Here is a 27275-nt window from a genome sequence, read left to right on the forward strand (position 1 = left end):
AAGGTTAGCTTCAACACAACACTAGATTCATGTTAGAGTTGCCAATAAAGAATTAAGCACTAGGTGATTAATCCACGAATAAAACTGCAGATAATCAAATAAAAGTTTAAACACAGCTGATCAGTGTGTTCTGTGAGCAGAATGGAAAACAGTTGATCTACTTCTGAAAATGTATTGCCTTTCTTAGCATCAGATATCAAAATAACATTTACAATTGCTGGCACATTAGGGAAGGTCCATGCAGCAACCATGTAAACAACACCCCTTTGTACAGGGAAGACACTAATACACATTCTTTTTGCATCCGTTTTGTAATCAGACCACACAACCCCAAGAGACAGATGTAAGCATCACCAGAGTAAAAATAATGCAAAAGCAATGATCACACATGCACACAGGCACATCTTCCCTTTAAGAAAAGAAAGTGATTCCCAGATTTTAACACCAGGTTTCAACATAGAATTGTTGTACTTGGGTAGTTCATGTTGTTGAATAGACTCACAAAAACACACAAATTGAAACTTAGAGCATCATCTTCTGTTTGCTACACTTCTCCCTGAAGCTGACCTTTACAAAATGGACTCACTCACTGCCCTATACGACAGCTAAGGTACTAAGTTATCACTGAGAGCATTATTTTCACTTGTGCACGGCAGTTGTATGTTCATCTGGCTGAACTTTCATTGTGCACCAAACTGCCTGTAAGGGTAGATGTCTTCCCACTCAGATGTCTACAGCTGACAGAAATGGTCGCCACACCACCACCTCCTTTACCTAACGTGAGTACCGTAGCTCATGGGAACACACACAATACTTTGTCTACACATGATTCACCACCTTTTAGTGAAAAATAAATCTGTACAAAGTCACAAACGGGGGATGATAAAGGCCCATAACCAGGAACAGATTTTAAATATTGCTTTTATAAACTTAGAAAGTTGCTAGATAACAGGTTTTGCTTTAGCATGCATTTTCTGCAGGATGTGAAGTCTGAATCTTAAATAACTGTAATTATTTAGTGACTTCAATCCTGAATTGTTTGCCAAGAAACAACAAACTTTTTAATGAACAGACAAAAATATGAAGTAAAAATACATTCTGCAAAAATCTGGACAGTTGAGAGGTATGCTTACCTTTTATCCCTAGTGTCAAATCTGATGCTGTTCCACTTTGCATTATAAGGAATTGATTTCAAATTGATGCGAGAGAAAAGAGACATTTTGAAGGATTGTTTTCTTTATAAATTCTGTCCGTATTTGTAGCTATTAGACGAGATGGCAGTCAAAAAAGCCAAACTTTTTATGGTTCCTTTAGTTATATCTGGATGAAGCTACAAACAGATGAACATGACTGAAAGTCTTTGTCCAGATGAAAAACAACATAAAAAGTTTCTTTTTTTTCATGAGAGAGAGTACACTTGCCTGTACCTCTATGTGGGAGACCATACTCGCCATCTTTATTTATATGGGATAACTGTTTGCTCAAAAAAACAAAAAAAAAACAAAGCAATGAATCAGTGCTAGGACAGTGGTTTTCTAGACATGAGTTGCAACTCTGACAAGTTGTAACATCTTTAATTTCACACTACAGCTTTGGTAGGGAAGTCCCGTTTATCTTGCTCTGTATGCCACTTTCTATTAGAAAGAGAAGTGGGTGCTATTTGTGGCTACTTATTGGAGTTGTGCTAGCCTGTCAGTTTGTGTTTTTAGTCCGTGTCACTGTGGACCTCAAACATCAGAAAATCCTGTGAGCCTTTCTTATCCGAAATGGATTTTGGGTCTGTGTACACAAAAAGGTATATTTTGTACTTTACAGAACTAGACACCCCCCCCCCCCCCCCATAGCACATACTCAAATGAAATAGACAATGTACACCATTGCTTTGTTATAACATCTATTTGAAGGTGTCTTGATTTCAAGTAAACCTGATATCAGATGGGTGTCATTTTAAGCACACAACATTTTCAGACAGGATTCCTGTTCTTCTGTCTGCCTCTTAGTTACCTCACTTATTCTATCTCCTTCCTGTTCTTCTGTCTGCCGTCCTCACATTTGCTGTGCTTTTCCTCCCACTTTTTTTTTGTGCTTGCCTCATCCATTGTGCACCTCGTTAAACCAGATCAGAAGCACTCTATATACCTAACTCTTATGTTCTGACCACTAGCATGCGTCTATTTAATCTCCTATGGACTAATTTAGTTTCTCTACTTCTCTCTAAAGTAATTCATTTCTTCTAACCCTGCGAATATTATATACTACATTACCTGAGCCGCAGTGGTGCAGCTTTAGTATTGTTGCCTTACAGCAAGAGGTTCTCCCATTCGATTCTCAGCTGGAGTGCCTTCTGTGTGGAGTCTGCATGTCCTCCCCGCGGTCAAGTGGCGTTCGAAAGACATGCTTAGAATGGACGTACCTTTGCTGAAAGTTGGACGTCAAGCTAGCACCTTGGCACCCAGTAAAAAATCTACTGCCAATCATTAGCGGACCGGAGTTCCTCTGTGGCGACCCTTAACTGGGAAAAGCCGAAAGAAGAACAGCAACATTACCTAATTTGCTCAGCTTTGTTTCAAAATCTACCTGTTTTGTCTATCAGCTTAACACCGGGAGTATGAAAAAAGGATATTTTAATTATATTTTCCCAATTAAATGTGTAAAAATGTCATAAAGACTTGATTATGTTTTAACAGTATTTGCACACACACTCTCATTTCAGGGACAAAACACAACTTGTGTTGTGAAACCACAGAGCTACAAGATTATATATTTAGAAGTTAGAGCAGGTGCAGAACAAATGTTACATCGTACTAGTGCACAAGCACAACATTGTTATAAATCGCTCTGGTTTTCTTTGTCAGACCACACATTCATTCTCTGAAAGTCTTGAATCACTTAAAGCAGTCCGGCACCAGCTTATAGCAGGCTAGCAGCTACCGTCTGTTATCACATTCATATCACATCACATGAAAGTGCTGCCATTTAACATTAACAATAAAAGGTAGTCTGCAGAAGATTACAGAATTGTTTCCAATTCCTTTGCTGTAGCTTCTAGGCATACATATGCGTATTTAATTCTTTTTCACTTACTTGGAGGAGATCAAGCCTCTGGAGAAAGCAAATTTTGTCATCCTGGATCTTGCGGACACGGGTGGGTGCCCTGGTGGACTGCTGGACTCTGCAGAAGTCCAGAACTGAAGTGAATACTGAAACTAAAGCCTGAAACTGTATTTTGCACATAGGCTAGCTAGCTCTACTCTGCTCTGCTAGTTTTTGCCGCTGCTGCTGGTATTACATTCCACACTGTCCTAGTCCCTATGGAGTTCTCTGGCTTCCACACTGTCCTAGTCCCTATGCAGTTCTCTGGCTTCCACACTGTCCTAGTCCCTATGGAGTTCTCTGGCTTCCACACTCTCCTAGTCCCTATGGAGTTCTCTGGCCTCACAAAGCATGTCATCACGCATGGCCCTGCACATTGATGATGTTGTAGGATATGCTGTCGATGCTTAGTGTTAATCAGCAACAACTGTAAATTTTTGCAAAAAAAAATAAAGTACAGAAAAAAATTGAAAATTGAAAGGGCCACTCAGGCATTCGTGGCACCCCAACCATACCAAGAATTCGGTACGCTTGAGAAGTATGACCATTCTTGAGGGCAAATGGCGCGGGACAGGCATTATTGAAAGAAGTACAAGTAAAAGAAGAATGCGGCAGTGAGAAGTTTGTTGTCAGTGGTGTTCTATAAATGGTGAAGGGAACCGCACATGTAAATAGGTACTCTGTATAAACAAGTAGAACAGATGGTGGTATTGTTGGTCTTAACTGTGAGCAGAGCAAGAAAGGACAGTATACATGTTACCTTCACTGCAAATCTGAGTGTGACATCACGCCAGTCTGGTGAGTATGAAATAATCATGTGGAATAAAACATAATGGAATAGGTGCCTGTACACTGGAGGTAAACCAAAGCCTTATAAAGGAGACATTCTGAAATGGAAACAGGGAGTGTATAAAAGTCACAGACAATAGAGGAGTATATAAAAAGTATGGACTGTAGGTTAGAAAGGGACATAATGGTGAGCAAAGGTAAGAATATTCCCAAGAGGTGATCGGAATGTTTGGCCAGCCCCCGCAAGGCATTCAGAAAAAATAAGTATAGAGAGGGGAGATAGCATATGCATGGAATGTGATTTCTGCACGTGCAGGCTCAAATTGAGCAGATCTATAGGCACTTTTAACAGTAAAAATGTGTATGTAGCAGCTAACACAAGTTTTGGTGAAGTAAGCTGAAAGTGACTTGCATCCTGCAGATGTGGTGGTCTCTTCCGAATTCAGAAGATAGGATAGGACCATTCCAACTTCCTGTAACTGTAAAACACACTGCCTACCGATTTTCAGCCACATCTTGGTCACTTGATGAATTGATGCCATTCGGTCACCCTTCAGGGGTAGTGAAAGCTGACAGAAAAGGCCTGCCATTTAGTTAATCATCAGCGGTTTTCTTATTTTAGCTTTACCCTTAACCTTGTGATAATGCCAAGGAACAAGCTCCAGGGTTTAGCATGCAATGGAGGTCAGCAAAGGCATGTTATTCACGTTGACAAGTGGTGATACCCCTGAAACCTGTTCTGGCCACCTGGGCTATGGTTGGGAGTTTGTGCATCTTTGCTGTTCAGATGAGAATGGTCTGCTTCCTGTTTAACAAATTAGAAAATATTTTTAAGTATCTTAGATATACAGTTTCATTTCAACGTACTAAAGTTGTCCTTGTTACACACTTGCTTCAACCCAAGTGCTCTGCAATTAGCTGCAAACTAGGAAACTGTTGCCCAATATAAATCTGTATGCAAATAAGTGACCATCTTCTCTTTATAGAGGCTTGGTGCTGTCTCATTGCAAGTGTTTTTATAAATGGTTTTGTAATGTCTCTGGAGTTTCAGTAACTACATAAGAGTTGACTCAGTATAGGCAACACTTTTCTTCAACATGTTTTCGGGTTGATGATTTTCGTCTGTCGCACGAAGGAAATGAGAGGCTGGTTGTGCGATATATTATTGTGTTTTTGTAAGGCAGCTTCATTTTGAATGTTGAAAATGCTGTTTGATAAATACAAATATGAATAATGATATAAGATGTAGTCAAAGTCTTGTGCCAAATGGGTACTGCTGATTGAAGAGCAAAAAATGATATAAGATGCTATAGTTTGTCATGGATAGATCAGATCATGTGATAAAGGCACGCTGTGCAGGGATATTAGAACATTTATCTCCATTATTTGACTCTTTAAGTGGTTGAGGAGAGAACTGTCTGTTTGCTTGGTAATTATTGTCAAGGCCAGTCAATGAGTTTTGTTGAGAAGATATATCTGTATTTTTTATTTTAATTTTGGTTTGTCTTCACTTTTGAACTGACTAAATAAGAATCTGCTTTTTTTCCTTTTTTCTTGCTTTCTCTTTTTTTCTTTCCTAGTCGGTGAAATATCCAGACTGCTACTCACCTGTGGCATTTAATTCCGGGAATCCTTCTAAACTAGTTTCCAAGGCTAGCATAGAAAACTTCAGTCGGCTGGGAATAGCTTTTGTGGAAGGCAGACTACAAATGGATGACAGAATGATTGCAGAGGAAGTAGCATGTATGTAACAATTATTTATTTTCTTGATATGTCTTGCAAATATTTCATGTTACTTTAAATGTATATGTAGTGCAGATTAGGAAAAGTCTGTAATGTTCAAATTTGCAATTACCTTGCCTCAAGGTTTTGAGCTTTCTTTGCATAGTGTTGCGCACCATTGTGATGTGGAGTAAGTCAATAAAAGCTTTGGTATATGTCTTTTAATGTGCGTGTCTCCCAGCAACTAGGACAAAACTGAGGATTACAGAGTTAAGATTGTTTGTGGTCCTTTGCAAGAGTTAGTTTCTTGTACTGTAAGTGATGGCACTTAATGTATTTGCTCACTAGAAACCTTCCTCATTCAGAATTTATCATCTGAGGTTTCTTTATCTATCCCTAAAGGTACTTTGACTTGTCAGATCAGATTTTTCTACCTGACTAGTCAATAATTCAACTAAGAACTAAAAATACAACAGATTCATATGTGAAGAAAGGTAAAGTTCATTGAACATGTTACTTACTGTACCAGATATGTTTTCAGTGGTTGACTCTGATTCAGAGGAATGCTTGTATTTTGAGTCACATCAGCTTATGCCCAATGTGGGGAGAAAGCTGTCCCCATTTTTAGGGTAGAGGACTGTCAAATAAGCCAGCCACTGAGCAAATTTCATAATCAAGAATGCAGCATACCTTTCTGTTAAGTATAATTTTTGATCTTCTGTTGTGTTTACAGCAGGTGGTAGATGCATGCAAAAAGGCTTTTCATCGAGCTTGTGTGTCTTGTCTGGTTTAATTTCTCCAAGTCTTTTGGGCTTCTAATAAGGTGACATGAATGAATGATTAAAATTCATGAAATTAGTATTATTTCAGTCTTGGAAGTTCACTAAAAGTGCTCTTTGCAGCACCAACAATGAGATCCATTGCTCCTACTACTATTGGAACTGTCTTTGGGTATCCTACTTCCATATTGTCCTTTTTTCTGTGTGCAAATCCTGGTATTTTATGACATTCTGTATCTCTGTACGTAAGACACTGCCAATTTCACTGAGCAATGCTAATTTTGCCTTCTTTTCATGGACTACTATATCTGGTTTTCTTGCATCTATTTTTTTTAAATTTTGGTAGTGGGTAATCCCACGTGATATAAACTTCATCATGTTTTGGAGCTTTTCTCCCCAGGCCTCTGTTGAAAAAGGGCTTTTGCTCAGTCAGCTAATCCCAGTTAACAAATGTAAAATAAAATAAATAAAAAAAATGTTTTGTGGATTATTTTTCCAGTGCTTCTCGGCTACTTCAATAGTGTAATGTTTGCACAATCCCCAGTGTAACGTTCTTGCCACATTATTATGCCTTTTATTAGTGCATCGCACCCAGCATCAAGGTGTACAACTGTTTCCAGTTCTGTTTTGCAGAACCTGTTATTGTTTGTTTCTCCAGCATGTTCAGTGGACTTTGTAAACCAACATGTATGTAGGCCACTAATATTAACCTTTCATCTTTTGATTTAAGTTCACCAGCCCTTAACCATTTCTGTGTTGGATCCTTATTGACATGAGGTTGTTCAAGGAGGTTTTTGTACTTGCAGTTATATTTATGCCTTTTCTACATTTCTTGCCTTCTCATTTCATCCTTATAGTTTTTATTTTATTTTTCACATTCAGATTTTTATCTACTTCTGGTTTGATTTCCATTCCCACTTGACACCAATATGCTTCTGCTAAACTAAGCAGGGAAGTCATCCTAGATTTTTTTTCTTTTTGTGTTTCAAAACTTTCACTGTGTTTGGATCTGGTAGGGTCAACAGATATGTATGCAGTCCTGCGATTACAAATGTGTACATGTGATCAGTTTCAGGGAGGCTCGGACCTCCTTCAGAACCCGGAATATAAAATATTGGTATACATTGATTTTTGTATATCATTTGAAAAGCATGAAGAGTTTTCTTGTTTTCCTGATGAATTGATCCAGTACTTTTTGGGGCCAGTCAGTCACCCCACAACTGTTACGATAGAACAGGAAGAGCAAATTGGGTTATAGCTTGGACCTTATTTCTAGTTGTCAGGGCTGTTTTCAGTATTAATTTTCGTCTTCTGAATTATTCCTTACTGAGTTTTGTTTGCATTTGTACATGTTTTATTGCCGATTCTTCATCAAATTCCAAATATTTATGCACTCCCTCCTGCTGAAATTAATTTAAATCACATTCCTTCCCTGACTGATGTTTTCTTGATGCTGCAGCTTTCCTGCTTTAAATGTTGCTTGTGCACATTTATCAAGACAAAATTACATTCTTGTATCATATGAGAAAGTTTGATCACTTCCAGTTGTGCTTTCAGCTCCTCATCTGATGAACTATACAGTTTTAAATCATCCACAAAAAGGTGAGAAGTGTTTACGCTTTGTTGTTGTCTGGGAGCCAGATTGTAACCATGACCTAATCTGTTTAGTAGACAGTTTAATGGGTTAAGGACAAGACAAAAGAGGAGTGGTGACGGAGTCACCCTGGAATATCCCCCTTCAAATTCTTATCCCTGGGATGATAATTGTCCTTTATCATGGCTTAGCTGCAAAGTGGTTTGCCACTGTTTCATGGTCACTGTAATGTAATTGATCAGTGTAGGGTGTATCTAATACATTTGTAAGCACTCCTTTATTCATGATTGTGGGATGGTGTCTAATGCTTTTTTGTAATCTATCCGTTGCCATACTTAAATTCCACCCTTTTTACAATTCTTCATTATGCCTTTATTTAACAACAGATGATTCACTTGTTTCATATAGTTCTCATTTGTTATCCTTTTGTTCTATTGCCATGATTGAGTTTTCTTCTAAATGACTATAAACTTGTAATTATCAGTTCCAGTATAGCGTTTATGAATTGTCGGAAGGCAAGTTATTAGTCTGTAGTTTTTAGGATAGATTGCAACTTCACTCTTAAGGAGGAGTACCATTTTTCCTTTTAAACAGGTTGGTATCTGTTCTGGCTGTGCATATAAATAGTTCTTACTCGGGACTAAATCTTCATGTAAAGATGTTAATACATTTAGCCAGAAGTTAGGTACTGCATCTGGGCCTTGACTTTTCCATCTAGGAGATTTCCTTAATTGTGTTTCAATTTCTCTGGCCATTTCATATCCTGTGCATTTGAACTAATTGATGATTTTTTTACTTCTATTCATTCAGCATCTTTATGTTCCACAGGGTCTTCACAGATGATAACTGCAGGTAAGTAGTAGGTGGGGCATATGCAGATAAGAGTGAGGTAGAAAGCACAGTCATGCAGGTAAGTAGTAGATGGGGCATATGCAGATAGGAGTGAGGTAGAAAGCACAGTCATGCAGTTAAGTAGTAGGTGGGGCATATGCAGATAGGAGTAAGGTAGAAAGCGCAGTCATGCGGGTAAGTAGTAGGTGGGGCATATGCAGATAGGAGTGAGGTAGAAAGCACAGTCATGCAGGTAAGTAGTAGGTGGGGCATATGCAGATAGGAGTAAGGTAGAAAGCACAGCCATTTGTGCTTTATAGGTATGTTGTGTTACCAAAGTATCTGTCTCATGCTACTTTTATGTTGCTTATCAGTTCCTTGTTATGTATGGATTTAAGTGATTTGCATGTGGTAGCTTACACAGATGTTCTATAGAAATCTTTTGGAATATAGTGTTCTTGGAAGTTAGACACCACCTCCCACATCTCTGTGGGCTGTATGTTAAGCCTTCTCTGCTGTCAGAGAATGGTGAAATATCTGTCTGAACTGAAGAAATATATCTGCAGAAGTGAAGAAAATATACTTCCTGCCAAGAGTTTCTGTGCATGGAAGTAGAGAAGTATAATTCACAATAGAGCTATGACTGAAGTGTACTGTACTGGAATGGTTGTGCTTAAAGGAAGCTTGCTGAAAACTGGAAGCTTTGTATCCAGAATTTTAATTTGGCCCTTATTGTAAGAGAATTATCTGAAAAGTCAGAAAAAGGTTTAGTTTGCTGCATGTCTACATGTTGCTGGAGAAGAAATAATAGAAGGTTTCATTACTTAATAATTCCAGCCCATAAAGAACTTCCCATTCATTAGATATTTATTATTTACAGCTTGAACTATAACATTAACACTAATCTGCATCCTAGCAAACAGAGCAAACAGTGATGTCTGATCACATGAATTAGCATAAAATCTTTATGTTGTCTTTCTTAGATGTGCGTATTTTGAGATTTATTGTTCACCTAGTAATCACTCCTTTAGCTTTTTGTATCCGCAATCCTGGTGTTATGCCTCTAGTGAGAACTGTGTACACATGTTAATTTAGCCACCCAGATGATGTAACCGTACAGAGACCTCACCCTGTCCTTACAAGTCTTTTTACTGCTTCCTCTATAGTCCAGACTTTCGTATTCATGGTGAGCAGCTTTTGGACTTATACAGCCTCTTCCCTGAGGCAAACAGACTAAAGGCTTATAATTCCTCTCTTTTTTAATTTCTCCAAGTCTTTTGGGTTTCTAACATCATGACAGGAATGGACCCCATTTCCAAGTCAAAGTATGATTAAAGTTCATGAAATTATTATTGTTATAATTTTATTTATTTTGCATTTGTTAATCGGGGCAGTCCGATTAATGTCCATTTTCAGCGGAAGCCCGGGGAGAAAAGCTCCAAGGAATATGCACACAGTACAATTATCAGAACAGTTGGACTGTGGCATATTACACCCAAGTTACATTTACTCATAGGTTACAAAACAAAGCAATACTACACCACATAATGTTTGATGTTAGCCAGAAGTGCTGTTCCCATCACCCGCAACGTGCCCTGTAATGACTTCTCCTGCAATTCATATGGAGTTAAATGTATCTGTAACATATCTAAATACGATTGTAAATTCATTTTTATAAGACCCGTTGCTCCTACTACTTTTGGAACTGTCTGGGTATCCTTCCACATTGCCCTCGTTTCTACTTGAAAATCCTTGTGTCTCTCTGTATGTAAGACTCTGTAGTCACTGGGTGTAGCAATTTCACTGATCAATGCTAATTTTGTCTGCTTTTCATGGACTACAATATCCGATTTTCTCCCATTTATTTTTTGAACTGTTCGTAATAGGTGATCCCATGTGATATAAACTTTATCATTTTCTATAATGCTTTGTGGATCGTGTTTCCATTGTTAGTCAGCTACCTCAGTATTGTAATGTTTGCACAATGCCCGATGCAATAGTCTTGCCACATTATTATGCCTTTCAGTATACAATCCTTATGCCATTATTATATCACAACAGCAACAAGTTGTGCAACGGTTTCCAATTCTATTTTACAAAAACTACATTTATTTGTTTTTCCCCACATGTACAATGGACTTTGTAAACCAACGTGTTCGTAATCTGCTGTCTTGGCCACCATTATTAACCTTTCGTCTTTTGGTTTAAATTAGCCTGTCCTTAACCATTCCTACTTTTGATCCTGACCAACATGAGGTTGTTCCAAGAGTTTTCTATACTTGCAGCTATATTTATGCATTTTCCACATTTCTTGCCGTCTCATCTGATTCTTCACCTTATATTCTTTCTTTTAATTTTGGCACATTTAGCTGCCTGATTTTTGTCTACTTCTGGTTTGATTTCCATTCCTGCTTGATGCTGATATGCTTCTGCTAGAGTACGAAGGGAAGTCATCTAAGACTTATTCTACTCATGTTTCAAAACTTTCACTATGTTTGTCTTGTTACGTCGGGCGATATGTATGCAGTCCAACAATTGCAGATCTGTGCATGTAATCAATTTCGAGGAGACGCATACCTCCATCAGAACCGGGAATATATAGTCTTGGTATGCACCAGTGTTTATAAATCATTGAAGCATTCTTCTTGTTTTCCTGTCCAACCTATCCAACACCTTTTGGGGCCAGTCAGTCACTCCAAAACTGTAACTTACAACAGAAAGAGCAAATTGGTTTTTGGCTTGGATTTTGTTCCTAGGTGTCAACGCTTTTTTTCAGTATTAATTTTAGCCTTCTAAAATATTCCTTACTAAGTTTTATTCATGTTTTATTGTTGATCCTTCAATTCCCAAATATTTATACACTCCCTCTAGCTCAAGTTCTTTTATGTCACATTACTGTCCCAAACTGTTTTCGTGCTGCAACTTATTGCTTTAAAGGTTGCTTTTACACAATTATCAAGACCAAATGACATAGGTTCATAGGTAAGTACTAGGCTATCTGCCCGAGGGCATTTATACGCCTAGCCAGAATGTGTGTTGGCTTTCGCTGCCCCCTTAGATTAGTTCCCTTTGCCTCTGTCTGGCAGAGCCACTGCAGTGATCCCCGGGGTAAATTTTATGTTTCCCATCCCTTCATTAAGGTTCCTCTTGAAGAGTGTTAGTGAGGGGCTCTGCCTAATGTAGATTGGAATCCTGTTCCAAAGCATTGGGAGTCTCTGGGACAGGAATCTATCTCTCCAGCATGTCCTATTTATCGTTGTGGTGAGGTTTAGATCCCGAGAGCATGTGGCTGTCAGGGATTTGTTTTTTTTTTAGGTGGAGCATGGCCATCAATTCTGGGTTGGACATGGCCTTGTATGTCCGGCAGAGATCACCTTTGAGTAAGCGGTATGCAACCGAGTACAGCTGGAGTTTCTGCTGTCAAGCTGCATAGGGCATCATTTGAGGCCAGTAATCCTCTTGGTGAGGTACTTCTGTGTTTTTTCCAGCTGTTGCAGGTGTCTTGTAAGGTACATCCAAATGAGGCGTTGTACTCTATGATGGGTCTGATGAGTAGAGGGGCACAATAACCTCTTTTGTTCTAGATGCGAACTCTTTTGTGATTAGGTGGACCACAAAGAAGGATTTTCTAACCACCTTGGCAATATGATTATCAAAGGAGAGATTACTATCTAAAAACAGAAACCACAAACGTGAAAATCACTGCAACCAAAGAAGCACCAAAAAATAGCAGAGATGTTCCAATAATAATAATAGATATAAATATAAAAAAACTATGATTCAATGTTTCCTTACTTTCAAAGACCTATAATTTAAAAACATTTTATATTAACCAAGTCATTCAAGCCCAGTTTATTGTCAGCATCTAAAGTTATTTGCCAATTAGGAAACATTGAGTCATAGTTTTTTTATATTTATATGTATTATATATATGTTTTACATATTTATATTTTCTGTAATATTTGAGAGTATTTTTATATAAGGTGCCTTTTATATAAGATGTAGTTTATAAAATTATTAATTGTTAGATGTTTGGCGCCAAATGTAAGGGGTAATTGTCTTGTGTCTTTGTTTAAGATTTGTTTCTGAGGAAGTCGGTTTCTGACAAAAGCGGTAATAAATTGGTACGCTAATTTCGTTGTGCTTCGTGTTTCCTTGTCTATTGGAACATCTCTGCTGTTTTTTAGCGATTACTATCTACTTGGGTCCCCAGATACCTTATTACATTTTCTGTATTTAGGGGACTACCACGTATGTGGTAGTTCATGGGTACTTTGTTTTTTCCAAAGGGGGTGACTATGCACTTTTTGGCATTTAGCTTGAGGCCAAGATTTTGACACCAGGTATCCATCTCAGTGAGGCCCTTCTGGAGGATGTCTGCATCAGCCAGAGAGTCAATTATGGCCCCCAGTTTGCAGTCATCTGCGAACTTGGTCAGCCATAATCCTCCTGTGCTTGCCTGTACCTCTGAGAAGTGTATACCGAACAGGAGGGGTCCCAGGACTGAGCCCTGGGGGACGCCACTTGTAACCGGTTTAGAGTCTGACCTAGAGCCTGCAACTCTCACCATGTAGGTTCTATCCGTGAGCCAATTGGCAACCCATCTCATGATGTAAGGGTTTATGTTCAGGCTGATGAGCTTGTCTATAATACCAGAATGGGAAATGGTGTCGAAGGCCTTTGCAAGGTCTAGGTAGGCTGTGTGGACCTCCTTTCCCTCGTCTAAAGCCTTGGTAACTCTCTCAAAGAAGTCCACCAGATTTAGGAGACATGATCTGCCCTTAAAGCCAAACTGAGTTGGGTCCAATGTTTGGAGGTTCCCAATGTCTCTGTTAATGAGTTCCATGATGATGCGCTCCATAGCCTTGCAGACCAGGCTAGTCAGGCTTATAGGGCAATAGTTTCCGGGGTCCACTCTGGCTCCACCTTTGTGGAGCGGGATAACTCTTGCTGTGCGCCACTCTATGGGTATGTAGCCTGTAGAGAGGCTGAGTTTGAACAGTGTGTTTAGGTGAGGGGTTAGTTCATTTTGAAGCTCATGTAGGACACAGCCTGGGACACCGTCCGGTCCCATTGAAGCTGTGTTTTATGGTTTTGGTTAGGGCTGTTTTAACCTGTGTGCCAGTGATTGTCGGGGCTCTACTTTCTTCTGGTATGGTTATATGGGCCCTTTAGGGGGTGAGAGGGGGATGAAGTTTGCACTAAACCTGTCTGCCAGAATGTTGGCAGTATCAGTCGGTTCACTGTATTTTGTGCCATTCTGCACTAACTCACAGCAGATCTGACCGTTTCCACTTAGGTTCTTGACATAGCTGAAGAACGCTTTGTAGTTATCTTTGGAGTCCTTGACAATTTTTCTTTTGAAGCTAGCCTTGGATAATTTTATGAGGGATCGTAGTTTCTTGCTGATACTGATCAGGGATGTCTTCCCTTCTTGGGATTTTACTCTTGCCTGTACTAGTTTCCTCCTTCTATTGTATAGCTTGTTTATGGCAGGGGTCCACCAGACTGGTTTCCTTTTCTTGGGGGAGTGAGTCTTGATTTTGCTTGGGATAGCATGATCCATGCATTCTTGCAGGTGCTCATAGAGTGTCTTTGTAAGGGATTCAGCAGCTTGGACAGCATTGGCCTTTTAGCATGGGGGCTGTGAACCTTTCCATCTCGGTCTTGAGTAACGTGAAGTTTGCTTTTGAAAAGTTTTTCACGGTGGTTTCCTTGATTGGAGAACTCAGTCATGGCAATAGAACATTCTTATGTCATCTGAAAACAATTTGACCACTTGCAGTTGTGCTTTCAATTCCTTAACTGATGAGCTATACAGTTTTAAAAAATCTACAAAAAGAAGATAAGTCTTTACACTTTGTTGTTTTCTGGAAGCCAAATTGTAGCACAACCTAATCTGTTAAATAGACAGCTTTCTGGGTTAAGGGCAAGACAAAAGAGCAGGGGTGACAGTCACCCTGGAGTATTCCCCTTTGAATTTTTATCCCTGGTATAATAATTTGACCTTTGTCATGGTTTAACTGCAAAGTGGTTTGCCACTGTTTCATGGTCACTGTAATGCAATCGATCAGTGTAGGGTGTATCTTACACAGTTTTAAGTACTCTGTTATCCATGAATGTGGGATACTGTCAGATGCTTTTTTGTAGTCTATCCATGCCATGCTTAGATTCTTCCCCTTTTTACAGTTTTCCATTATGACTTTAACAGCAAGTGAACCTTTGTTCCATATGACTTTATTGCACTTTTGTTCTTTTGCCATGATTGAGATCTCTTCTAAATGACTGTAATCTCTGTTGGCATCAATTCCAGTATATAGTTTATGCGTCGTTGGAAGACAAGTTATTCGTCTGTAGTTTTTAGGATAGCTTGCAGGTTCACTCTTAAGTAGGAATATTGTTTTTTCCTGTTGTTAACCAGGCTGGTGTCTGTTTGGTTTGCGCATATCAACAGTTCTTATTCCTGGCTAAATCTTCATGTAAAGATGTTAATACTTTTAGCCAAAAGTTAGGTATTGCATCTGGGCCTGAGATTTTTCCAATTAGGAGCTTTTCTTAACTTTGTTTCAATCTCTCTGTCTGTTACTTCATCCCATTTCATGTCCTGTACATTTTAACTTCTTATTCTTTTTATTTCTTCTATCCACTTAGCATTTTTGTTATGTTCCATAGGATTTTCATAGATATTTCTCCAAAATGTATCTATTATTTCTTTTTTGGTAGTGTTTCAGTTCCTTTTGTCTTGTTTCCCAATTTTCTGTAAAACCTTTTGGATCATCAATAAATTGTTTATTTTGTACCTTTCCATTATATTTATTTACATATCTTCTAAGTTTTTCTGCCTGTGCTGATAGTTTATTATTTGTGATAGTGCACGATAGATCCTGATATGTTTTAATACTGCGTGTTCCTTTTATCATGTCTTATCTTTCTATTTTTGTTGATCTGTTCTCTCTCCTATACTCTTAACAGTGACACTTCTTGTCTTAATTGCTTTACAGTTAGATTCTCTGTTTGATACTTCCATGATGGCATTTGATTTCTCCCCTTCCTTTCCCTTACTACCCTGTGTTATTGTGGTAAAACTTTATCTGTTATTAATTTAGCTGCACAGTAATATATCCTATTTACTTCCGCTATCTTGAATGAATCCCTATGGACAGTCCTAATTGTGTTCATTTGTTTTGTCAAACTTCTAACTTTTGAGGTTTTATTGATGTTCTGTAGTTTGTTTCATTGATCTTAATATGTCTGCGCAACTCTGTTAAATTAATCAGCTCTTCTCTTAGAGCCCTCATTTTCTTCTAAACTGAGGGCACATTTTGTTCTCTGTTTCCTGCTGGCATTTTATAGAAAGTTCCAGAGCCATCTTCCTGACCATGTTCTCTTCTGTTTCATCCTGTCATCCATTGCTCTTTCATATGGGAACTCGCTGGGCTCTCACTCCACAACATTGACTGTACCAGAGTTGCCACAGTTCCCTGGTTGTTCCCTTGCTGTCCAACTCCAACTGGATAATTGTTCTGGTTTCCTGTGAAAGGCTTCAAAGTATCTTCATATGGCAGCTGATCAGATAATTCCCGATCCACTGGTTTCTCCTTAATTTGGGTGTCCATTGTTCTAGCCTGCTGTGATGTTATCGGAGTTAATTTTCTACACTAAATCCTTCACTTCGTAGGTAATCCATAACCTCAGTTTCTGTTTCTTTAACTTCTCCATTATTAATCCTCTTTTCTACTTTCATCTTTGTTTTCTTATTTTTTTGTATTATAAAATGTTCCCTGTCTGGATTCCTCTGCCTGTATTTCTCTTCAGATATCTTTGGTGCTGTTCTTTTTGTATTGGTTAGTTTTACTTTCTCCTTTGCATAAACATTGCACCATATTAAATCTCTTTTTCTGTCCCATGTCCATATTTCTTCTTCAGATGTCTCCTGCTCCTCCTGTTTCTTCTTACTTCCCGTTGTTTCATCATGCTGTGATATAACCCGTGTTAGACTTTCTACACTTAATCCTTCACTTTGCGAGTATTCCATAACTTTAGCTTCTGTTTTTTAAACTTCTACTTGACTAATCTTCTGTTCTGCGTTCCCTCTTTGTGATCTTTTTGATTGCGAAAGTTTTCATATGCCGATGCCTTTGCCTTTATTTCTCTTTGAATGTCTTCGGGGCTGCCTTTTTTGTGTTGATTAATTTGGAGGTGTTCTTTGCATAAATATTGTACCATATCAGATGTCTCTTTTTCCCATGTAAATATTTTTTTTATACCTTTCAAAGGTCTCTAGATTTTGTTGTTTGTATTTTTTTCACTTCCTCAGTCGCATCTTTTTCCAAAATTTCTTGGCCTGCATAGTGTTTTTCATGGATCTGTTGTATTAATGAACACATATTTGCATTTGAAGCTTCTGACAGTTTTTTTGTTTAAGTATTTTTCTTTCCTTTAATTTCTCTCTCAATCTTTTTGTATGTCGTCTGTCTGGAAATTCTGGGCTTCTTGAATAATAGTAACAATACATAATTTCTTTCTTATACTCAGCAGTTTCCTCTACTGTCTGTATGGCTCTTTTTTGACCTATCAGTTCCTGTTTTTTTTTTTTGTGGACTGCTACTTCCTTTCTACAACTGGGGGGGCATCCTCCCCATGGGGCTGACCTTGCCCCATTGTAAGAATCTTTGTGTCTTTTTTTTGCAGTCCTGGCACCAGTGCACCTACCAGAATTGGACACATTTTTATCCTAGGTCATGTGCACTCAGCTATCTCTTTTATTTAACCTTATTCCGTCCATGATATGTGCTATATAAAATACAGTCTATATATCAGTGTCATCTTGGTGAGATTTTGTGAAAAACAGGGTCCACTTTATGAAGGTACTTACCAAGACTTGAGGATGAATTCAGCTCCAGCAATATTACTCTCCTTTGCTTGCTGATTTATCATCTCTCCATTCGGACCTCCATTCCTCCCTTTTTTAATTTCTCCAAATCCTTTGGGTTTCTAATACCATGACGAGAATGGACCCCATTCCTAAGTCAACGTATGATTAACATTCATAAAATTAGTATTATTTCACTCTTTGATGTCAGCCAATACTGCTCTTCGCAGTACCTGCAATGTGCCCAGTAAAGACTCCTACAGTTTATACGGAGTTGCATGTATTGGTAACATATCTAAATATGATTGTAGACTCTTCTTTTATAAGACCCGTTGCTCCTACTACTATTGGAACTATCTGGGTATCTTTCTTCCACATTGCTCTTGTTTCTGCCTGCAAATCCTGATATTTTATAACTTTGTGTCTCTCCGTGCGCAGGACACTATAGTTACTGGGTGTGGCAAATTCACTGATCAGTGTTACTTTTGTCTTTTCCTGGACCACTATATGTGGTTTTCTAGCATCTGTCTTTTGAACTGCTGGTAATGGATGAGCCCATGTGATGTAGAATTCATCATTTTCTATGATGGTTTGTGGCTCATATTTCCAGTGTTTTTCAACCACTTCAATACCATAATGTTTGCAGAATTCCCAGTGCAACAATCTCGCCCACATTATTATGCCTTTCACTATACTGTCCTTCTGCCATTAGTATGTCGCAACCAGCAAAGAGGTGCGCAGCTGTTTCCAATTCTGTTTTACAAAACTTACATTGGTCTGTTTCTCCCACATGTTTAATGGACTTTGTAAACCAGCGTGTACATAGCCCACTGTCTTGGGCTGCCAGTATTAGCCTTTCAACTCTTGGTTTAAATTCACCTCTCCTTAACCATTCCTACGTTCGTTCCTGATCAACATGAGGTTCTTCTAGAAGTTTTCTATACTTGCAACTATATTTATGCTTTTTCCACATTTTTTGTTTTCTCATCTGATCCTTCACCTTGTATTCTTTCTTTTGTTTTTAGGCACATTCAGTTGCTGCCTGATTTTTATCTACTTGTGGTTTGATTTCCATTTCTGCTTGACACCGTTATGCTTCTGTTAGTCTAAGCAGGGAAGTAAGAAATCTTAGATATATTCTCATCATGTTTCAAAACTTTCACTTCATTTGGGTCTTGTGAGGTCAGCAGATGTGTGGAGTCCCACGATTGCAGCTCTATACATGCAATCAGTTTCAAGGAGGCCTATCCCTCCTTCAATCGGGGAATATAGAATCTTGGTATGCATTGATTTTTATAAATCATTTGGTGAGCATGACGCATCCTTCTTGTTTTGTTATCTAATATAGCCAGCACTTTTTGGGGCCAATCAATCACTCAAAAACTGTAGGTTAGGACAGGAAGAGCAAATTGGTTTATAGCTTGGATTTTGTTCCTGGATGTCAACGCTGTTTTCAGGATTAATTTAAGTCTTCTAAAGTACTCCTTACTAAATTTTATTTGCATTTGTTCATATTTTATTGTTGATCCTTCATCATTTCCCAAATATTTATACACGCCCTCATGCCCAAGTTTTTATATCACATTCTTGTCCCAAAATAATGATTTCTTGGTGTTGCAGTTTTCCTGCTTTAAAGGTCGCTTTTGCACATTTATCAAGACCAAATGACATTCTTATATCATCTGAGAAAGTTTTGACAACTTGCAGTTGTACTTTCAGTTTCTCATCTGATGAGCTATAAAGTTTCAAATCATCGACAAAGTGAAGATAAGAAGTCTTTGCACTTCATTGTATCTAGGAGCCAAATTATAGCCATGACCTAGGCTGTTAAGTAGACAGTTTAATTGATTAAGGGCAAGGCAGAATAGCAATGGTGACAGTCACCCTGAAATTATCCCCCTTTGGATTTTTATCCCTGGAATAATAAGTTGTCCTTTATTATGGCTTGATTGCAAAGTGGTCTGCCAGTGTTTCATGGTCACTGTAATGTTGATCAGTGTAGGGAGTATCTTATACATTTTAAGGACTCTCTTATTGATTAATGTGGAATACTATCAAATATTTTTTTGTAGTCAGTCCGTGTTATATTTAAATTCTTTCACATTTTACAGTTCTCCACTATGACTTTTTTAACAATAAATGATCCTTTGTTCTATATGACTTTCTTTATTATCCTTTTGTTCTTTTGCAATAATTGAGTTTTCTTCTAAATGACTATAAACTCTGTCTGCATCAATTCCTGTGTATATGTTATACGTCGTCCGAAGGCAAGTTCTTGGTCTATAATTTTTGGGTAGCTTGCAGGTTCTCTGTTAAGTAGGAGCTTTGTTTTCCTGTGTTAGCCAGGTTGGTGTCTGTTTGGGGTGCGCATATAAATAATTCTTACTCGTGGCTAAATCTTTGTGCAGAGATGTTAATACTTTTAACCAGAAGTTAGGTACGGTATCTGAGCCTGGGGTTTTCCAATTAGAGGCTTTTCTTAACTTTGTTTCAATCTCTCTGGTTGTTACTTCATCCCATTTCATATCCTGTACCTTTAAACTTCTTATTCTTTTTACATCGTCTATCCATTTAGCATGTTTATGTTCCACAGGATCTTGATAGATACTTCTCCAAAATTTATCTATTCCTTCTTTTTTTTTGTGGTTCTTTCAATTCCTTTTACCTTATTTCCCATTTCTTTATAAAACTTTTTGGGGTCATCAATAAATTGCTTATTTTGTACTTTTCCTTTATATTATTTGTCTACGTATTTTCTACGTTTTTCTGCCTGTGCTGAGATTTTTAGTTTATTATTTGCGATAGTACATGATGGATCTTGTTCTAATATTGTGCATCGCTTTTATTATGTAGATCCTGATCTGTTCTGATATTGCTAATCACTTTTATCACGTCAATCTTTGAGTATTTTTGTTGATCTGTTCCCTCTTCTGTACTCTGGTAATAATGACACTTGTCTTAGCTGCTGTATGGCTTTCTCTGTTTGATACTTCCATGATGGTATTCGATTTCTCCCCTTTCTCTCCCTCACTGCCATGTGTTCTTGTGGTAGAACATTATCAGTTATTAATTTAGCTGCACAGTAATAAATCCTGTTTACTTCTGTTATATCGCATGAATCTCTATGGACAGTCCTAATTATTGTGTTCATTTGATGTTCTTCATCTCACATTGCTGCAGTCCTTACACTTGGGTAGTCCGCTGTCCTCGGTCGGCCCGAATATCAAAGTATTAGGCTGACGTCGGTCAAGGCGCTTAAGACTGACATCAGGACGTCAGGGTACAAATGCGCATGACTGACGTCATATCCTCAGTCTTTTTTGCCGCATGGTCCGATGCAGAAGCAGCGTTGCAAGTGCCGTTCGGCGTTCTGAAATTTTTCGAATTCGGAGTTTCAGACCGAGTCAAAGTTGGCTAAGTACCCCGTTGGGGAATATTTTAGTTTTTTCTTGCCTCAGTGGTTTACCGGGTGTCAGAAAAAGTGAATAACTGTATTTCTTGTGGGAAGCAGATACCGCATAGAGATTATCATACTTTGTGTATTCCTTGTTTGGGGCCTGAGCACGACGTTGTTGGGTGTCGCTTTTGTGCTAGGTTTAATAAGCGCACTATTAAGCGAAGGTTAGATTGTGCCAGGTTGGTCTTGAAGCGGTGCAATTACAATATGCCGTCGGATGTTCCGACGCCCGCTTCTTCGAAGAAGCGCAAAGACAAAGCAGCTAAACCCAGGCAAGAAGAGTTGTCCGTACCGGACGCCAGTTCTTTGGAGGTGTCAGTGGAACCGGTGGTTCCACCGGAGACTTCTCAGGAGTCCCAGGGGGAGACTTTGATATTACAGGATGTGGCCTCTCAGGAGGCAGGTCAGGCTGAAGGGGCTTCTCAGGTTACTGTACTCCCCTCCCTTCCTAGGGTGGTTAGGCCCTCTCCTTCTGTTTCCAAGGCTTCTCCCAGAGGCAGGCCAGGTTTAGCTTCTGTTGGTGTCACTCCTAGTTCTTCAGGATCTGTGCCCAAGAAGCACATGCTCAAAATGGCAGAAGATTTAATTACTTTGATTAGAGGTTCTTTGCCCCCTCCTGATAAGAGGTCTAGGGTGGAACCAGAGTTGTGGAGTTTTGAGCAGGTTTCGGATGTTTCAGAGTCTTGACTGAAGACTTGCAGGAGTATTCTCCTTATTCTGATTCTGATGTGGATGATTCTACTCCTTCTGCTTCTCCTCCAGAGGATTTTTCTTTTTCAGAGACTCTTCATTCTATGAGGGAACATTTTAAGTGGGAAGGTCAGGATTTCTCTGATTCCAGGAAAAGGCTTAGGGAATTTTTGCTTTTACCCCAGCATAGGCCTTTGGCTATTCCTCCTGTTCTGGATGTTGTGGAAGATGTGTTTGCAGAGGCTTCACTTAATCCTGATTCTTTGCCTCCTGCTCCTGTTAAACCGGACAGGTATTACAGGGTGCCTGAAGCTCATAAATATCTGTATAAGAGTCCTAGGGCAGACCCAGAAACAGTTAGTCAGGGACCTAAGGGTGTCAAGGCCTCTGTGGTAAAAAATCCGGTTCCTCCAGATAGAGGCCAGAGCTTTGGATAGATGGGGAAAGAAAGTCTATACTTCTTCCACCTTAGCTATGAGGGCTTTGAATTGCCAGTTTCACATGTTGAAATATCAAAACTATCTTCTTTCTCAATTGAAGTCTAAGGTAGATGCTCTGGCGGAAGGCATTGAGTGTAAAGAATTACAAGATTTGGTACATGTTTCTGAACAGGTGGGTAAGCATTCTTTACAATGTGGATTTGATGCTGTACAGGCCTCGTCTAGGGTGGCTGCCACTGGGTCAGTTCTTCGTAGGCACGCCTGGCTGAGGGATCAGAACTTATCTGACCATGTTAAGACAAGGATTTTAGATGCTCCTTTACAGTCTGATGTATTGTTTGGTTCACCTGTGGAGGCAGTTTTAAAGAAAATGGAAGACAAGGCTAAGTCTATGCAGACTGTTAAAGATTTTTTGCAAGTTCAGCCTCCGAAATTTAGTAGGAATTGGCCTGCTAAGGGGTGGACGTACCCTTCTTATGATTCACAGTCTAGGGGAAGATCTAGACGTGGTAGGGGTAGAGCTCAGGGCTCTTTTAGAACAGGGAGTTCACCTGCACAGTCTTCGGGTGAGGGCAGGGGCCAGTCCTTTCGTAAACAGGCCCAATGACCTACCTTTTCAGCTGCCAGAGCCTTCTTGTCTGGCAGCACCTTTGGGAGGAAGGTTGGCACTCTTCGAAGAAAATTGGAGTTTAATTACCCAGGACAGATGGGTATTGGATATTATACACCAAGGTTACAGGTTTTATTTCCATACCTTGCCTCCTTTCAAAGGCATGCCAGACGTTCCTCCTCAGCAAAGAATAGAGGCTCACAAACAAATTTCTCTGCTGCTGCAAATAGGGGCCATACAGCCGGTCCCTCTGCCAGAAGTAGGCCTAGGATTTTATTCTCGCCTGTTCCTAGTACCAAAGAAGGGGAATACGTGGAGACCAATTTTGGATTTATCTATCCTCAACACTTATCTGGACATTCCCAAGTTCAAAATGTTGACGTTACAACAGCTTTTACCTCTGCTGGGCAAGGATCACTGGATGGTGACTCTGGATCTCAAGGAAGCTTACCTTCATGTTCCTATCAGGCTAAGTTGCAGGAAGTATCTGCGTTTTCGAGCTGGGACTTCTCATTATCAGTTCTCTGCATTGCCCTTTGGCTTATCTACTGCGCCCAGAGTGTTCACAAAGGTTCTGGATCCAGTGATAGCTTTCTTCAGGCTAAAAGGAATACAGATCTATCCTTATTTGGACGATTGCCTGATTCTGGCCAAAGGAAGGGACGAGCTTCTTCATCATTTACAATACGTGATAGCAGTGCTAAGATGCCTGGGGTATTCTGTGAACGAAATAAAGTCCAGTCTAGTACCCTCTCAAGACATGTGCTTTCTGGGTGTGAGACTGAATACAGCATCCCAGATGGCCCTTTTGACCCCGGACAAACAAAAGAATCTTTCCCTTTACTTCCATCAATTGTCTCATCAGTCCAGGCTGACTGCAAGGACAGTCCTTCAAGCCTTGGGGTTCATGGCATCTTGTATTCTGGTACTTCCCAATGCCAAACTGCATATGAGGAAGCTACAATGGTATCTCAAAAATGTATGGACACAGCACTGCCAAGATATGGACACTGTCATTCAGATAATACCTTGCATTCAAAAGGAATTTTTGTGGTGGGCTCAGGAATGTCACCTAAACAAGGGACTCTCTGTGACCCGGCCAGAGGCGAGTCAGATTCTAACGACAGATGCCTCAGACAAAGCTTGGGGAGCTCATCTAAATGGAAAGTGGATACAAGACACGTGGCCTGCCAGACTACAACATCTACATATCAACTTGAAGGAGATGTTAGCAGTCCAATTTGCATTAATAGCTTTCAAGGATTTACTTCTTCCAGGGCAGGTGTTGGTTCTAACAGACAACACAACTGTCATGTGGTACATCAACAAGCAAGGGGAACACATTCTTATCCTCTATGCAGGCAAGCAATGATTTTGTGGGAGACTGCTCTCAGTTTACAGCTCAATCTTCAGGCAAGGTTTCTGCCGGGAGCACAGAACTCCTTAGCAGATGTGTTGAGCAGACGAATTATGGATCCCCACGAGTGGAAATTGGATCCTCATGTATTTCAGGAATTGACAGTGTCATGGGGAACTCCAGACATAGATCTGTTCGCTTCTCCTCTGAACTACCAGCTGCCAAAGTTTTGCACAAAAAGGTTTCATCCCACAGCTTGGAAAGTGGATGCTCTTTCTTTCTTTCAATTGGAGCAATCTTCATGTGTATGCCTTTCCACCTCTGCCTCTCCTCCCAAAGGTACTCCTGAAGGTCAGACAGGACAAGCCAAGGATGATTCTAATAGCTCCAGATTGGCCTCGACAGCACTGGTACCCATTACTGAGAAGTCTGGTTCGGGAGCCTCCATGGCCTTTGCCTTCGATTCCACACCTGCTGTCTCAAGAGAACAGCCATTTACTCAATGTCAAACTTCACTCTCTTCACCTAACAGCCTGGCATATTCTGTTTTAAACCCTGGAGGGTCTCAGCTTCCGCAGCAAGTTTTGAATGTTATTTTGGAGGCCAGAAGGCCTAGTACAAGGAAAGTATACGCAGATAAATGGAAGAGATTTTTATTTTGGAGTGCAGCAAAGGAATTTGATGTTGCTAAGCCTAATTTAAGTGTGGCTCTTCAATATCTTGCTGAGTTACTGGACAAAGGATTGTCCTTCTCTTCTATTAAGATTCATGCTGCAGCAATTTCTGCTCACTATGACTGTGATCCACCATTGTTTTCTCATCCTTTGTTTAAGCAATTCCTTAGAGGGGCAAAGAATATAAGACCCCCACGTAGAGCTCCTACTCCTGCTTGGGATCTCAATTTTGTGTTGGAGAAACTCACTCTACAACCTTTTGAGCCTGCAGCTACTGCCGAGTTGAAGTATTTATCATGGAAGACTGCTTTTTTGTTGGCCATTACCTCTGCGAAGGGTTTCTGAATTACAGGCCCTTATGGCAGTTGAGCCTTTCTTAATTTTCCATAAGGACAGGGTATCTTTACGTACTAATCCTTCCTTTATGCCTAAGGTGGTTTCTAGTGTGGCTTTAAACCAAACTATTCATTTGCCTACTTTTATGCAAACCCAAAAATAAAGGGGAAAAGATTTTGCACACCTTGGATATACACAGGCAGTTACGATATTATTTGAGCAGAACTAAAGGGTTCAGGCAGTCTCAGCAGTTGTTTGTTTCTTTTGCTTTGGGTTCTCAGGGCAAGCCTGTGTCAAAACAAACTATTTCTAAGTGGATTGGGTTGTGTATTGCTTTCTGTTATTCCCATCATGGTAAGGAGGTTCCAGCTGGGATTAGGCCTCATTCCACTAGAGCTACTGCCACTTCTACAGCTTTTTTAAGGGGGGTGGCTACTAAAGATATTTTGGAGGCAGCTACTTTGGAGTTCAGTGCATACTTTCTCTAAGCATTACCACCTTCCACTTTACTCTAAATCTAGGGCTGGGTTTGCCACTGCTATTTTACAGGGCATTTTGGCAGCTCCTACTTCTTTATAGTTTTGCCATCCTCCCTTACCTCTGCTTTGGGATTCTACCCAAGTGTAAGGACTGCAGCAATGTGAGATGAAGAAAATAGTACAGTTTTGTACCTACCATAAATGTAGATGTTCGAAGATCCACATTGCTGCAGTCCAATTTACCCTCCCTCCTTCCCCTCTGTTGTTAGAGGTGGTTGTGTGGTTTGGGTTGTAAATATTGTACATATTGTATATATTGTTCATATGATTAGTGCAAGGGTGGTTGGTTGTTTTTTGCTGTCTTTTGGTTTTGACCTTTCTGTTTAGGGTCTTCTGACATCTGGGGCAAGAAAAGACTGAGGATATGACGTCGGTCATGCGCATTTGTACCCTGACGTCCTGATGTCAGTCTTAAGCGCCTTGACCGACGTCAGCCTAATACTTTGATATTCGGGCCGACCGAGGACAGCGGACTACCCAAGTGTAAGGACTGCAGCAATGTGGATCTTCGAACATCTACATTTATGGTAGGTACAAAACTGTACTTTTTGTCAAACTTCTGACTTTTTGGGTTTTATTGACCTTCTGCAGTCTTTCTTTAATTGATCTTAATATGTCTATTTCTATTAAGTCAAGCAGTTCTTTTTAGCTCAGTTTCTTCTAAACTAAGGGCACATTTTTTGTTTTCCATTTCCTGTGGGCAATCTATAGAAAGTTCTGTTACATCTTCCTGTGGCACATTCTCTTCAATTTCACCCTGTACCATCCATCGCTCTGTTGTATGAGAACTCGCTGGCCTATCACTCCTCAACATTAACTGCGTCACAATTTCCACAGTTTCCAGTTCCTTCCCTTGCTGTCCAGCTTCAAGTGAATGTTTATACTGGTTTTCTGTGGAAGGCTCCAAAATATCTTCATATGGCACCTGACCAGTTGCTTCCCATTCCACTGGTTTCCCCTTAATTTGAAGTTCCGTTGCTCTGTTTTGTTGTGGTGCTTTCTGAAATAGATTTTCAACACTAAATCCATCACTTTGGAGGTACTTCATGACCTCAGTTTCTGTTTCTTTAACTTCTCCATTACTAATCTCCTTTTCTGCTTTTCCTCTTTGTCTTCTTATTTTTGTACTATAAAGCTCTCCATGTCTGGATTCCTTTGCCTGTATTTCTCTTCAAATATCTTTGGTGCTGCTCCTTTTGTATTGATTAGTTTTGCATTGATATTACACTATATAAATCTCTTTTTCTTTCCCATGTCCATATTTCTTCTTCAGATGTCTCCTGACCCTCCTGTTTCTCCTTACTTTGGGGACTCGTTCCATCATGCTGTGGTGTAACCTGCGTTAAATCTTCTACATCAAATCCTGCACTTTGCAGGCACTCCGTAACTTCAACTTCTATTTTTTTGACTTCTACTTTGCTAATCTTCTTTTCTACATCCTCTCTTTGATGATATTTTATTTATTGTGAAATTTTCCATATCTAGATGCCTT

At 39.6% G+C, this 27275-nt stretch overlaps 1 protein-coding gene across 3 annotated transcripts in view; it reads left to right on the plus strand.

The window, feature by feature from the left end:
• HLCS (holocarboxylase synthetase) overlaps window positions 1-27275 on the plus strand; it is a 1599326-nt gene that overhangs the window by 485936 nt on the left and 1086115 nt on the right. For all 3 annotated transcript variants that reach the window (XM_044073133.1, XM_044073132.1, XM_044073134.1), the window contains exon 2: window positions 5463-5625. In XM_044073133.1, the coding sequence (XP_043929068.1) occupies window positions 5463-5625 (163 nt within the window). The remainder of the gene's footprint in view (window positions 1-5462; window positions 5626-27275) is intronic.

The sequence above is a fragment of the Protopterus annectens genome, chromosome 5.part1 (genome assembly GCF_019279795.1).
Source record: "Protopterus annectens isolate FY-2018-M chromosome 5.part1, PAN1.0, whole genome shotgun sequence".
Lineage (NCBI taxonomy): Eukaryota > Metazoa > Chordata > Ceratodontiformes > Protopteridae > Protopterus > Protopterus annectens.